At 55.4% G+C, this 13600-nt stretch overlaps 2 protein-coding genes across 2 annotated transcripts; both read left to right on the top strand.

The window, feature by feature from the left end:
• The first annotated feature begins 324 nt into the window (after window positions 1–324).
• On the top strand, window positions 325–2089 carry LOC112617369 (protein ABHD16B). Its single transcript, XM_025374136.1, has one exon. It carries the CDS (start codon window positions 642–644, stop codon window positions 2049–2051), a length of 1410 nt encoding a protein of 469 aa, XP_025229921.1. The 5' UTR covers window positions 325–641; the 3' UTR covers window positions 2052–2089.
• Window positions 2090–3944: 1855 nt separating this feature from the next.
• LOC112617370 (tumor protein D54-like) lies at window positions 3945–13511 on the top strand. Its single transcript, XM_025374137.1, has 4 exons — window positions 3945–4437; window positions 7210–7355; window positions 11342–11490; window positions 13448–13511. Exons 1-4 carry the CDS (start codon window positions 4125–4127, stop codon window positions 13509–13511), a joined length of 672 nt encoding a protein of 223 aa, XP_025229922.1. The 5' UTR covers window positions 3945–4124.
• The last annotated feature ends 89 nt before the right edge of the window (window positions 13512–13600 follow it).

Below are 13600 nucleotides of genomic sequence, written 5' to 3'. Positions count from 1 at the left end.
GTGGAGGGGAGGAACCAGCAGGCCGGGAGCAAATACCACCTTTCTGGTGCGGCAGCAGCCCTGCTCTGACCCTGCCCTCCTGGGGAGATGAGGTTTAAACCAGCGGACCCTGAAGGGGTGGGGGAGGGGACCCATAGCAAGCCCGGTACACGCGGAGGAGGCCTTGCTGTCCCTTTCTGGCCTGTGGGGTTGTCCACCTTAAATTTAAGGAAGAGGGAGGCTGGGCGCAGGGACTCACACCTGTAATCCCAGCACTGTGGGAGGTGGAGGTGGGAGGATCGCTTGAGCCCAGGAGTTCAAGACCAGCCTGGGCAGCATAGCGAGACCGCATCTCAATTTAATAAATAAATAAGAAAGAGGGAGACAGTAGCTGCTCAAATCACGGGTGGGAAAGCTGGGCCTGGGAGCGTTTGGCCGGTGGGGTCTTGGCGAAGGTGGGGGAGGGGCAGAACCTTGGGCCCATCATCTCTGGGAACCCTTTGTGCCCCATCACCTAGCAACAGGATGCAGCCTTCCCTCGGCCCCGGAAGGCCAGGTCACAAAGGCCATCAGGGCCTGGCTGGGAGCCGGTATCCCCTAAGACTGCCCTGAACCTCTCGCGGCGACCCCGGCCCAGTGGCTGGGCGTTGGGACCACCACCCATGTGCGTCATCTGCTTCGTGAAGGCGCTGGTGCACGTGTTCAAGATCTACCTGACCGCCAGCTACACCTACACATTCCGCGGCTGGCCCGTGGCCTTCCGCTGGGATGACGTGCGCGCCGCGGGCGGGAGCAGCAGCCACCGGGCGCTGACCTGCGCGGCCGCCGCGGCGGGCGTGTGGCTGCTGCGGGACGAGGCGCTGGGCGGGGACGCGCTGGGGCGGCCTCCACGTGGGGTGCGCAGCCAGGCGCAGTGCCTCTTGCAGCAGCTCCGCGAGCTGCCCGGCCAGCTCGCTAGTTACGCGCTGGCCCACTCGCTGGGCCGCTGGCTCGTGTACCCCGGCTCGGTGTCCCTGATGACGCGCGCGCTGCTGCCGCTGCTGCAGCAGGGCCAAGAGCGCCTCGTGGAGCGCTACCATGGCCGGCGCGCCAAGCTGGTGGCCTGTGACGGCAACGAGATCGACACCATGTTCATGGACCGCCGCCAGGACCCGGGCAGCCACGGGCACGGGCTGCGCCTCGTCATCTGCTGCGAAGGCAACGCCGGCTTCTATGAGATGGGCTGTCTGTCTGCACCGCTCGAGGCCGGCTACTCCGTGCTGGGCTGGAACCACCCCGGCTTCGGCGGCAGCACTGGCGTGCCCTTCCCTCAGCACGACGCCAACGCCATGGACGTGGTGGTCCAGTACGCGCTGCACCGCCTGCACTTCTCGCCCGCGCACGTGGTGGTCTACGGCTGGTCTGTTGGCGGCTTCACGGCCACCTGGGCCACCATGACCTACCCGGGGCTGGGTGCACTGGTGCTGGACGCCACCTTCGACGACCTCGTGCCGCTGGCGCTGAAGGTCATGCCCCACAGCTGGAAGGGGCTGGTGGTGCGCACCGTGCGCGAGCACTTCAACCTTAACGTGGCCGAGCAGCTGTGCTGCTACCCGGGGCCGGTGCTGCTGCTCCGACGCACGCAGGACGACGTGGTCAGCACCTCGGGCCGCCTGCGCCCCCTGTCACCCGGCGGCGTGGAGGGCAACCGGGGCAACGAGCTGCTGCTGCGCCTGCTGGAGCACCGCTACCCCGCCGTGATGGCGCCGGAGGGCCGTGCAGTCGTCATCCGCTGGCTGCGCGCTGGCAGCTTGGCGCAAGAGGCCGCCTTCTATGCACGCTACCGCGTGGACGAGGAGTGGTGCCTGGCGCTGCTGCGCTCCTACCGTGCACGCTGCGAAGAGGAGCTGGAGGGCGAGGAGGCCCAGGGGCCACACGGACCCGCCTTCCCATGGCTGGTGGGCCAGGGCCTGAGCTCGCGGCGGCGCCGGCGGCTCGCACTGTTCCTGGCTCGGAAGCACCTCAAGAACGTGGAGGCGACTCACTTCAGCCCTCTGGAGCCTGAGGAGTTTCAGTTGCCCTGGGGGCTGTAACCTATACGCCCCAGTGGGGGATCACGCACTTGAACACCTTCCTGGCCTTCTTGGTTCACCTCCCCATACCCCCAACCACTGCGGGGGTGGGGCGGGGGGAAGGGGGCACTCCCGATCTGCTGTCTCAGGGAGGGTAGGCAGAACACGGGGACTTAGTGCTTTCCTTCCTTCACAGGGGCGTTCTGACCTTACCCCCCAACCCCGCCCCGTTCTTCCTTGCTCCATCCCCTCCTTTCTCTCTTCCTCCCACAAATAGTTTCGGATGCCCCCACCCAGCTCCTAAAGGGAATGAAAGGTTAACCTGACCCGGTTTATGGCAATACTCTGTGATGAGTGCCTTCATCACCACAAAAGGATGATGGGAACAGGGACTGTGGGGCCCCAGGGAGGAGCCCTTCACCTGGCCTGGGTTACAGGATGGCTCCTGGGAAAATGACGCCAGCTGTGCGCTTAAAGTCTGTGCAAACTCCTCCTGTGAAAGGAGGACATTGGCATCGCAGGGCTGTGGGCAGATCTTAGCGGCTGGGCATTCCCAGGAGTTCACACTGGCTATTATTCTGTAGGGCTCCCTCTCACCTCCAAACTCCTGGCTTCTACACCAGGGCATTCACAGACAGACTTCAGACTCACATGGTGGCATGTGAGGCTACGGATACACCTGCACGGGCCAGAGGACACTACTGGGTGTCCCCCAGAGCCAGGCCTGGGCTGGACTTTGTTCCTGGCTTAGGGATGCAACACAGAATGAGACCAGGCCTCTGCTCAACACAGTCTGTAATGTACATCTCTGTGGTCTGCCCTGAACTGCCTGAAGCAGGTGTCTGTATACGTCCCTAGTCCCTGGGCTGGCCTGGTTGGGTTGAGCAAGGATCTCTGGAAAGAATGAAAGGCAGCAAATGGAGAAAACATTACTGAGAGCACCAGAGCAGGATGGGCAGTGGTGGTAAGGGACTCAGGCCTCTGCAAGAGTACCCGGAAGACACCTGTGGGAGGAGGTGGCCGGGTGAATGAAGGGGCAGTGGGAGGAGCTTCCATGCCTAGGGACCAGTACCACCCCAGGCTGGAAGCCCAGAGTGCAGTCCTAGGACATCTGATCCTAAAGGGCTTGAATCCCATTTAAGGCTTTTCTTCCAGGAGCAAGTAGGAGTCAAAGAAAGGAAGTTGTGGGACTTGTTTCGTGGGGCCAGTTGCCTGGTGGTGACACGCCTCTCCTCTGAGGTCAGGCATCCTGTTCCAGAGTATCCTGGTAGCGCTTCAACTTGCGGAGTGACCTAGGGCAAGTGACTTTAACCTCAGCTTCCTCGTCTGTGGAGTGGGGAGGGCGCAGTGCCGGCTTGGTCGACCTGAACAGGAAGTGAGACAACCTCGGGGTGCACGCGCTCAGGCCGCAGGGTCCACACCCGAGGCGAGGCGGCAGCGGCGCCTGCAGGGCGAGGGGACGAATCGCGGTCTTTTTCAGCGCAACCCGCATACAATAAAAAGTCCCCACCAAAAGGACAAACTAGCCAGGCGTGAGGGGTAGCTGTAATCCTAGCACTTTAGGAGGCTGAGGCGGGTGGATCACCTAAGGTCAGGAGTTCGAGACCAGCCTGGCCAACGTGGCAAAACCCCTGTCTCTACTAAAAATACGAAAACTAGCCGGACGTGTTGGCGCGCGCCTGTAATCCCAGCTACTCGGGAGGCTGAGGCAGGAGAATCGCTTGAACCCAGAGTGAGCCGATATCGCGCCTTTGCACTCCAGCCTCGGCAACAAGAGGGAAACTCCGTCTCAAAAAAAAAAAAAAAAAAGACCAACTAAAAAAAATAATATAAATACAGGACTTACGGGGTGAGGCTGACCCCTAAAGTAAGGGGTCGGGCTGGAAAGGATCTCACGGGGTCAGAGTTTGAGCCGCCGAAAAGCGCGAGCCCCAGCACTCGGGGGCAGCTGCCTCCGACCCGGAAGATCCCCCGGGGCCCTGCGCTGGCTTTCCACAGCGCCATGTTGGACAGTCCTCCCACTTCCCACCTTCCTCGTCCTCCCGCTACTCCGACCGTTCTACCTGTGACTCTCGCTGGTGGAGCCAACCTGGAATGGATTCCCTTGGAACCACGCCTCCCTGTCCTGCTTCGCCCACAGTTTCGGCCTATCAGATTGAGTCGGATAAACCAGGACTGGCCAAACGACGTTCTCATTGGACATCACTGGTGGAGGCGGGACGAAGGCGGGGCATGTGCCCGGGCGGAAGTAGCCGTCGCGTCGCTGATTGCGTAACACCGCGGGGCCGAGGCAGTTCCGCTGGCCAGTGTGTACGCGGCCAGGTACTCCCGGCGCCGCCCGCTCGGCTCCCACAGCGCCCGCGACAGCGGCCAGGACGCCGTCTGAAGATGGACTCCGCCGGCCAAGGTACCTGCCGGGCCCGGCGCCTCCGCAGCAGATGGGCCCAGGCCGTCCGGTGTTCCCCGTCTCCCGGGGTCGTTTGCGACTCTCGGTCCTCTCAGTCTCTGCTCACCCACCCCGCGGCCCCTCTTCAGCTCCCGGGCCACTGACCTCGAAGCTTATGATGGTTGCGGTGTGTGTGTCTTTTGCCCGCGGCCCAGACCGCTTCCTGGGCTCTCTCCAGCCGCCCTCCCGGTCTCCCCTGGGACGGCTCCGAGGTGTGGTTCCCTGGCGTCCGCCGTGGCTCCCGTAGTTGGGGTTCCCTCGCTCCAAGCAGCTCTCGTTTATGCCGCCCACCCCGCGCCCGGCTCTTGCTTGCTCTGCCACCCCCCGGTCCCTGCGCGGGGCCCTCGGGTTCACGCTCTCTGGCCCTGGACCCAGTCCGAGGTGTGGAGGGCGGCTCCCGAGCAGAGAAGGGATGGTGAAACAGTCTTCGCGTTCAGCAGAGCTCCCCTTGGGTAAGCAGCTCTGCTCGGAGCTCAGCCTACTTAGGGGTTGCCTCATGGAGAGGGGCGGAGTGAGTCAGGGGCACACCCAGCTTACCAGGCCTGTTTCCAGAACAGTCACCCCGGAGCAGTAGGAGATGGCCCCTGAGGGGCATGGAGCCAGCCCAGGAGATTAAAATCTTGAGAATATGATACAAGTTTGTCTTCCATTTTGGGGCTGAAGAGAGGGACGTTAAATTTCTTTCCCCCTCCCCCCCCCCCCCCCCCCCCCCCCCTCCCCCCCCCCTTCCATCTCGTCCCCTTTCCCCTTTCCCCTTTTTCCTTTCCTTTCCTACGGAGTCTTGTCCTGACGCCAGGCTGGAGTGCAGTGGCGCGATCTCAGCTCATGGCAACCTCCACCTCCCGGGTTCAAGCCATTCTTCTGCCTCAGCCTCATGAGTAGCTGGGACTACAGGCGCCCGCCACCACACTCAGCTAATTTTTGTATTTTTACTAGAGACGAGGTTTCACCGTGTTGCCCAGGGTGGTCTCGATATCTTGACCTTGTGATCCACCCGCCTCGGCGTCCCAAAGTGCTGCGATTACAGGTGTGAGCCACCGCGCCCGGCCACATATTAAACTTTATAATTCCTGGGTGCTGCATTATTCTGGAGGGTGTTTTTTGTTTGTTTTTGTTTGTTTTTGTTTTTTTGAGTTGGAGTCTCGCACTGTTGCCCAGGCTGGAGTGCTGTGGCGCCATCTGGGCTCACTGCAAGCTCCGCCTCCCAGGTTGACGCCATTCTCCTGCCTCAGCCTCCGGAGCAGCTGGGACTACAGGCGCCCGCCACCACTCCGGGCTAATTTTTTGTATTTTTAGTAGAAACGGGGTTTCACCGTATTAGCCAGGCTGGTCTTGAATTCCTGACCTCAGGTGATCCGCCTGCCTCAGCCTCCCAAAGGCCTGGGATTACAGGCTTGAACCACCACGCCCGGCCAGTTTTTCTTTTAGTTTAAAAAAAAAAAAAAAATTTTTTTGGCCGGGTATGGTGGCTCACGCCTGTAATCTCCTGGGTTCAAGTGATTCTCCCGCCTCAGCCTCCCAAGTAGCTGGGACTACAGGCACGTGCCACCACGCCAGCTAATTCTGTATTTTTAGTAGAGGCGGAGTTTCACCATGTTGGTCAAGCTGGTCTCGAACTCCTGACCTCAGGTGAGCCACCACGCCTGACAGTAAGCCTGTTTCTTTTCAGAATGTTGTGTTCAACAGGGAAAATGTTACAATAATCATGTGCTTGGATTTAGAGAGAATCAAAATAGACTATTTTTCCTTATGTGAAATCTTGTAGACTTTTAGTGCAGTCAGGAAGATGCGTTTGATGTGAAGAAAAAACAGTGACTACAGGAATTTGAATGTGATCTGGGTGTAGTTGAGGTGTGTGGCGGCAGCACACCGCTCTGCAGCTCTCCGCCTGTGGTGGCTTCCTGACTGTGGGATGAGAAGCGGGAGGTAAGGAAAGGGAATTTTGTTTTGCCGACTCCCAGAAGGAGCTGAATGACCAGCATGTGCTCCTAGTATGTAGTTTTAGCATGTGCCCTGTCAGATGTGTTGAGTGGAAAGTGATGCTTATTGTGTGTATTAACCATATTAAGTTCCTTTTTTAAAAAAAGTGGAAGATGTGGCTGGGTGCGGTGGCTCACACCTGTAATCCCAGCACTTTGGGAGGCCAAAGCGGGCGGATCACCCAAGTTCGGGAGTTGGAGACCAGCCTGGCCAACATGGTGAAACCCCATCTCTACTGAAAATACAAAAATTAGCCGACGTGGTGACGCGCACCTGTGATCCCAGCTACTCAGAGGCTGAGGCAGGAGAATCATTTGAACCTGGGAGACGGAGGTTGCAGTGAGCTGAGATCAGACCATTGCACTCCAGCCTGGGCAACAGAGTGAGACTCCATCACACACACACACACAAAAGTGAAAGCTCTGTTAGATTGATCTGCTTTCTTTGTAGCAAGGGTTTCCTGCCTCTGAAGATAGTATTCTCACTGGTTAGGGTCTGGCTGTCTTGGGCTGGCATTTCTCGTGCCCTGAAGCAGCACAGGTGGCATTGGCTTTTCATCTCAGGTGGCCTGAGGTGTGGCCGCCCTCGTCTACTGCCCACGCTGTCCTCACAGACCTTTCAGAGAAGAGGTGTTCGTCTCCAGGGTCTCACCCACTCCCACCTTTGCTTTTGTCCTGCTAGAGACCTCTACCATATTTACTTGGAAGTAAATAACTTACTTGACGCTTTGTGGCCTCATTTTGTCTCTGGCAGATATCAACCTGAATTCTCCTAACAAAGGTCTGCTGTCTGACTCCATGACGGATGTCCCTGTCGACACAGGTGTGGCTGCCCGGACTCCTGCTATTGAGGGTCTGACAGAGGCTGAGGAGGAGGAGCTCAGGGCCGAGCTTACCAAGGTGCTGTGGCTTGGCTGTGTGTCCTGGGGTGAATTGGAGTTAAGACCCTCTTGGATTAGTGAGAGGCCAGGGTACTGGCCACACTTGGGTGATCACCTACCCTGCTCTGTGTTCCCGCTGATAAAGGGGTTCTCTTTGTATGTGCCCAGCTCCGTGCACTGGACTCAGAGCCACGTGGCAGTGGAGATGGGCGTGACTTCCTTCCCACACCTCTGTGCCTGGCCCTTCCAAAGTACTCCATTAGTAGCGTTCATACACGAACCGCCTCTGAGTGGCCATCTACTGGGAGTGTCTCTGTTGGAATTAACACTTGAGAATCATTTTTAAAACCCCGTGAATCTCTCTGCCCTGGATCTTAAGTTTTCTTTTAAAAATATTTATTTTGACTGGATGCAGTGGCTCATGCCTGTAATTCCAGTGCTTTGGTAGGACAAGGTGGTAAAATGGGAAGATCGCTTGAGCCCAGGAGTTTGAGAGCAGCCTGGGCAACACAGTGAGACCTTGTCTCCACCCCCAAAAACTAGCCGGGTGTGGTGGCAGTTGCTTGTAGTCCCAGCTACTCAGGAGGCTGAGGCGGGAGGATGCTTGAGGCCAGGAGGTCAAGACTTCAGTGAGCTGTGATTGTGCCCTGCATTCCAGCCTGGCGACAGAGCGAGACCCTATCTCAAAAACAAAACAGAAACTTCTTTTGTAAAAAGTATTTATGTGATATTCTTTAAGTGAGAGTCCCTTAAGAGTAATATAGGAATTAAGAACAAAAGCCTTAGCTGGATGCGGTGGCTCACGCCTGTAATCCCAGCACTTTGGGAGGCTGAGACGGGTGGATCACGAGGTCAGGAGATCGAGACCATCCTGGTTAACACGGTGAAACCCCGTCTCTACTAAAAAATACAAAAAACTAGCCGGGTGAGGTGGCGGGCGCCTGTAGTCCCAGCCACTCGGGAGGCTGAGGCAGGAGAATGGCGTAAACCCAGGAGGCGGAGCTTGCAGTGAGCCGAGATCGGGCCACCGCACTCCAGCCTGGGCGACAAAGCGAGACTCCGTCTCAAAAAAAAAAAAAAAAAAAAGAACAAAAGCCTCCAACCATAATTTTTAGTCAAAGCAACTGCCAAGAGTTTTCTTTTCACCCTGTGAATCACCCTGTGATACGGTTTAATTCCAGAATCTGGGTCCAGGCCTAGGTCTGAGTAAGGATGGTTGTGCCGCTGGGCCTGAGGACCAGGTTTCAGATCCTGAGGACATCACGCAGTTATTTCTAGCCTAGAAGATTAAAGGAGAGTAGCAGGAAGTCCAAGGAGACTTTGCTTTCCATTTTATTTCAGAGTATGCGACTTTAGAAACTAAACCCACAAGGTTTTTTTCAGAGTTGAATTACAAGATGAAGTTTTTTTTTTTTTTTAAAGTCGTTTTCTTGAGTCAGAGTCTCTTCTTTGTCGCCCAGGCTGGAGTGCAGTGGCATGATCTCAGCTCACTGGAGCCTCTGCCTCCCTGGATCAAGTGCTTCTCATGCCTCAGCCTCCCATGTAGGTGGGATTACAGATGCCCACCACCACACCTGGCTAAGTTTTATATTTTTAGTAGAGACAAGTGTTTCACCATGTTGGCCAGGCTGGTCCTGAACTCCCAGCCTCAAGAGTTCTGCCTGGCTCAGCCTCCCAAAGTGCTAGGATTACAAGTGCGAGCCACTGTGCCCAGCCAAAGAAAGATTTTTTTTTTTTTTTTTTTAAAGATGGAGTCTCACTCTGTCACCCAGGCTGGAGTGCAATGGTGTGATCTCGGCTCCCTGCGGCCTCCACCTCCTGAGTTGAAGTGATTCTCTTGCCTCAACCTCCCGAGTAGCTGGGATTACAGGCGCACAACACCACGGCTGGCTAATTTTTGTATTTGTAGTAGACAGAGTTTCACCATGTTGGCCAGGTTGGTCTTGAACTCCAGACCTCAGGTAATCCGCCTGCCTCAGCCTCCCATAGTGCTGGGATTACACGGAAGAAAGATTTTTTTTTTAGTCGTTTCGCTCTTGTTGCCCAGGTTGGAGTGGAATGGCACGATCTTGGCTCACTGCATCCTCCGCTTCCCAGGTTCAAGCGATTCTCCTGTCTCAGCCTCCCAAGTACCTGGGGTTATGGGAGCCCACCACCACGCCTGGCTAATTTTTGCATTTTTGGTAGAGGCGGTGTTTCATCACTTTGGTCAGGCTGGTCTTGAACTCCTGACCTCAGGTGATCTGCCCCCCTCGGCCTCCCAAAGTGCTGGGATTACAGGTGTGAGCCATCGTGCCCAGCCAAGAAAGAGAATTTTTAAAGAGAAGCTAGTCATGTATGAGCTGAAGATACTAAGAACTCATTCTAAAGTGTCAAAACGCCGAATGATGCCCCTTTCAGAGGTCTTTTTTTTTTTTTTTTTTAAACACCTGAGAAAGGTCAAGTTTTCATTTTCAGGCATCTTGCTGTTACTCAGTTCTAACTACGTGAAGCACAGAAGATAATTTACCTTTAGGTTCGTGTAACTGACTCTTGCCAAGGTTTGGAACTGATCTCAGGAACACAAGTGTTTTCCTAAGGGCTTTTTCTCTGTCACCCGGGTCTCTGGCCATTTGCCTCCTCCTCCCTGCATATGGAATTCGATGAGTGCAGACGGTGCCTGGTTGCCAACAGTTTCAGCTTCTATCGTCCAAGCCCAGACTGAGAGCCCTGAGGGAAAGGGATCCTCACTGTTTTTGTTTGTTTGTTTTTGAGACGGAGTCTCGGTCCTTCACCTAGGCTGGAGTGCAGTGGCATGGTCTCGGCTCACTGCAACCTCTGTCTCCTAGGTTCAAGCAATTTTCTTACCTCAGCCTTCCGAGTAGCTGGGATTACAGGAGCGCACCACCATGCCTGGCTAATTTTTGTATTTTTAGTAGAGACGGGGTTTCATCATGTGTTGGCCAGGCTGGTCTCAAACTCCTGACCTCAGGTAATCTGCCTGCCTTGGCCTCACACAGTGCTAGGATTACAGGTGTGAGCCTCTGTACCCGGCCAGGGACTTCACTTTTTTTTTTTTTTTTTGAGACCAAGTCTCGCTTTGTCGCCCAGGCTGGAGTGCAGTTGTGCGATCTCGGCTCACTGCAAGCTCCGCCTCCCAGCTGCACGCCATTCTCCTACCTCAGCCTCCCGAGTAGCTGGGACTACAGGTGCCTGCCACCATGCCCGGCTAATTTTTTTGTATTTTTTAGTAGAGACAGGGTTTCACTGTGTTAACCAGGATGGTCTTGATCTTCTGACCTTGTGATCCACCTGCCTTGGCCTCCCAGAGTGCTGGGATTACAGGCATGAGCCACCGTGCCCGGCCAGGGTCTTCACCTTTTTAATACCATGCCCAGTCCCAGGAAAGAGCCTGGCATGAAACAAGCCTGGCATGGTCATCCTGGGCCATTCCTCATGACCACAAATGGACATAGTGATTGGTAGCTCTCCCAGAACCATTTAGCTCTGGCGCATGGGACAGTTCTCTGGAGTCAAGTTCCTAGTACCAGATAAAAACAGATGGCTGCTGACTGGGCGCGGTGGCTCACGCCTGTACTCCCAGCACTTTGGGAGGTTGAGGTGGGTGGATTGCCTGAGGTTGGGAGTTTGAGACCAGCCTGACCAACATGGAGAAACCTGTCTCTACTAAAAATACAAAATTCGCTGGGCGTGGTGGCGCACGCCTGTGATCCCAGCCACTGAGGAGGCTGAGGCAGGAGAATCGCTTGAACCTGGAAGGCAGAGGTTGCGGTGAGCCGAGATCGCGCCGTTGCACTCCAGCCTGGGCAACAAGAGTGAAATCCCGTCTCAAAAAAAAAACCAAAACCCAAAAATCAGATGTCTGCTGTAGACGCTATTATTCCTAGGACGAGTTAATGCTTCAGTAAGCGGAATGTTCTTGTGTAACTCATGGCACTGTGCATGAGGATGTTAGTCATTTCCTGCAGTAGTGATGGCTCATCATGTCGACTGCATGCTTTGCAGGTGGAAGAGGAAATTGTCACTCTGCGCCAGGTCCTGGCAGCCAAGGAGAGGCACTGTGGAGAGCTCAAGAGGAGGCTGGGCCTCTCCACCCTGGGGGGGCTGAAACAGAACCTGTCCAGGAGCTGGCACGATGTACAGGTCTCTAACGCGTAGGTACCTGCCCCAGGCGCACCCCCGGGGGCTGAAAAGAACGTGCACCACACACGCCCCTGGCATGTGAGGGGCATCGTCATACCCAGGGACAAGTTGCAGCCATGGAGTTGAGTGGCCTGTTTGGAAGGAGCCAGTGAGAGGCTCTGAGCCCTAGGCCCAGGGACTGTGCCTTGTTTTTTCAAAGAGCTTGATGTCTGCGTGTGTCTTATTTATTTTTAAATTTTTGTGTACTTCGTTTATTATTATTATTTTTGAGACAGAGTCTCACTCTGTCACCCAGGCTGGAGTGCACTGGCGCAATCTTGGCTCACTGCAACCTCTGCCCACCGAGTTCAAGTGATTCTCCTTCCTCAGCCTCCCAGGTAGCTGGGATTACAGGCGTCTGCCACCACACCCGGCTAATTTTTTATATTATTTTTTGTATATTTCGTAGAGATGGGGTTTCACCGTCTTGGCCAGGCTGGTCTTGGACTCCTGACCTTGTGATCCACCCACCTCGACCTCCCAAAGTGCTGGGATTACAGGCATGAGCTGCCACACTGGCCTTTTTTTTTTAAATTCTTTTTTGAGATGTTCTTGCTCTGTCACCCAGCCTGGAGTGCAGCGGCGCAGTCGTTCACTGCAACCTCGACCTCCTGGGTTCAAGCGATCCCCCAACTCAGCCCCCTCGTAGCTGGGACTACAGGCGTGCGCCACTGTGCCTGGCTAATTTTTTCACATTTTATAGAGACAGGATCTTGCTTTGTTGCCTAGGCTGGTCTCAAATTTCTGGGCTCAAGCAATCCTCTTGTTTTGACCTCCTAAAATGCTTGGGATTACATGTGTGAGCCACCACACCCGGCTTCTATGTGTTTTAAAAAGGCAGACACACTGGCTAGTTGTCCAGGTGGAAATTGATAGGAAGACTTGTGTTTCAGTGTCCAGACTCAAGGGAGCACTGATCAGGACTTTAGCAAGAATGGTTTTTCTGTGGTCCTTATTGTGGGTGTGGCATGGTCACAGCCTCTGACCCAGATACGGCCACATGGGCCTGGCGCAGTAGCTCACGCCTGTAATCCCAGCACTTCGGAGGCTGAGGTGGGTGGATCACCTGAGGTTAGGAATTCAAGACCAACCTGGTCAACATGGAGAAACCCTGTCTCTTCTGAAAAATACAAAAGTTTAGCTGGGTGTGGTGGTGTGCACCTGTGATCCCAGCTACTGGGGAGGCTGAGGCAGGAGAATCTCTTGAACACAGGAGGCAGAGGTTGCGGTGAGCCAAAATTATGCCACTGCCCTCTAGCCTGGGCGACACAGCGAGACTCTGTCTCAAAAAAAACCAAAAAAAAACCGTATATGACCATATGGTCCCACAACCCTAGGGCCTCTGACCCTCCATGACTGCATGGTCCTGTAACCCTGGGACGTCTGTCCCGGATGTCACTCAGCTCTCTGAATTTGGGGAATGCTGCTTTCTCACTTGGCCCTGTCCACGTGGCTTCTCTGAAACATACCGTACAAGGGGGGGTGGGCGTGGAATGTTTCCCAGGAGCCACGTCCCTACAGAATGACAGATCAAGTCCCATTTCATAAATCTCACATACGAGAAACTCATTTTTTTATCCTAGGACATCGTAAGTTTTGAATCCCAGTGGTGTTTTGGAGCTGTGGGCTGTGCCCTTCCAGTCCCCCACAGCAGTGCTGTTCCCCAAGAATCTCCTAGTGAGAGACCAGGGGCTACTGCCGGGTGACGGAAAAGGGGACGATCAGTTCCGCCATACCCACAGCTCGCCTGGCGGCCTGGAGCCTGCACAGGGCCTGGTTGAGGCAGTGGACCCTGTTTTTGGGCCGTCTGTAGAGTTGATGTTCCTGCCAGCTGGTCCTCCTCTGTCTTCCCTGGAACCTCACCTGCAGTTTGATGCCTGACTTAAAATTGTTCTTCTAAATAATTCACTGTAGACTTTCTGTTTTTAGCTATGTGAAAACTTCTGAGAAACTTGGAGAGTGGAATGAGAAAGTGACCCAGTCAGACCTGTGAGTGCCTGTGTCATCAGCACCTCCTCCTTCCTCCTCCTCTCCACCTCCTGAGTGCCTGTACCATCAGCACGTCCTCCTCCGTGCTCTCCG

This window comes from Theropithecus gelada, unplaced genomic scaffold (assembly GCF_003255815.1).
Source record: "Theropithecus gelada isolate Dixy unplaced genomic scaffold, Tgel_1.0 HiC_scaffold_16099, whole genome shotgun sequence".
Lineage (NCBI taxonomy): Eukaryota > Metazoa > Chordata > Mammalia > Primates > Cercopithecidae > Theropithecus > Theropithecus gelada.
The sequence above is the reverse complement of the archived record's forward strand: the minus strand, read 5'-3'. Positions and strand labels throughout refer to the sequence as shown.

Bases quoted from the DNA above. Each gene is read 5' to 3' on its own strand.
- LOC112617370 (XM_025374137.1), top strand. From the start codon at position 4,125: ATGGATTCCCTTGGAACCACGCCTCCCTGTCCTGCTTCGCCCACAGTT. The intron at 7,356-11,341 runs GTGCTGTGGCTT...CATGCTTTGCAG, and splicing joins TCAGGGCCGAGCTTACCAAG to GTGGAAGAGGAAATTGTCAC. The intron at 11,491-13,447 runs GTAGGTACCTGC...TTCTGTTTTTAG, and splicing joins GATGTACAGGTCTCTAACGC to CTATGTGAAAACTTCTGAGA.
- LOC112617369 (XM_025374136.1), top strand. From the start codon at position 642: ATGTGCGTCATCTGCTTCGTGAAGGCGCTGGTGCACGTGTTCAAGATC.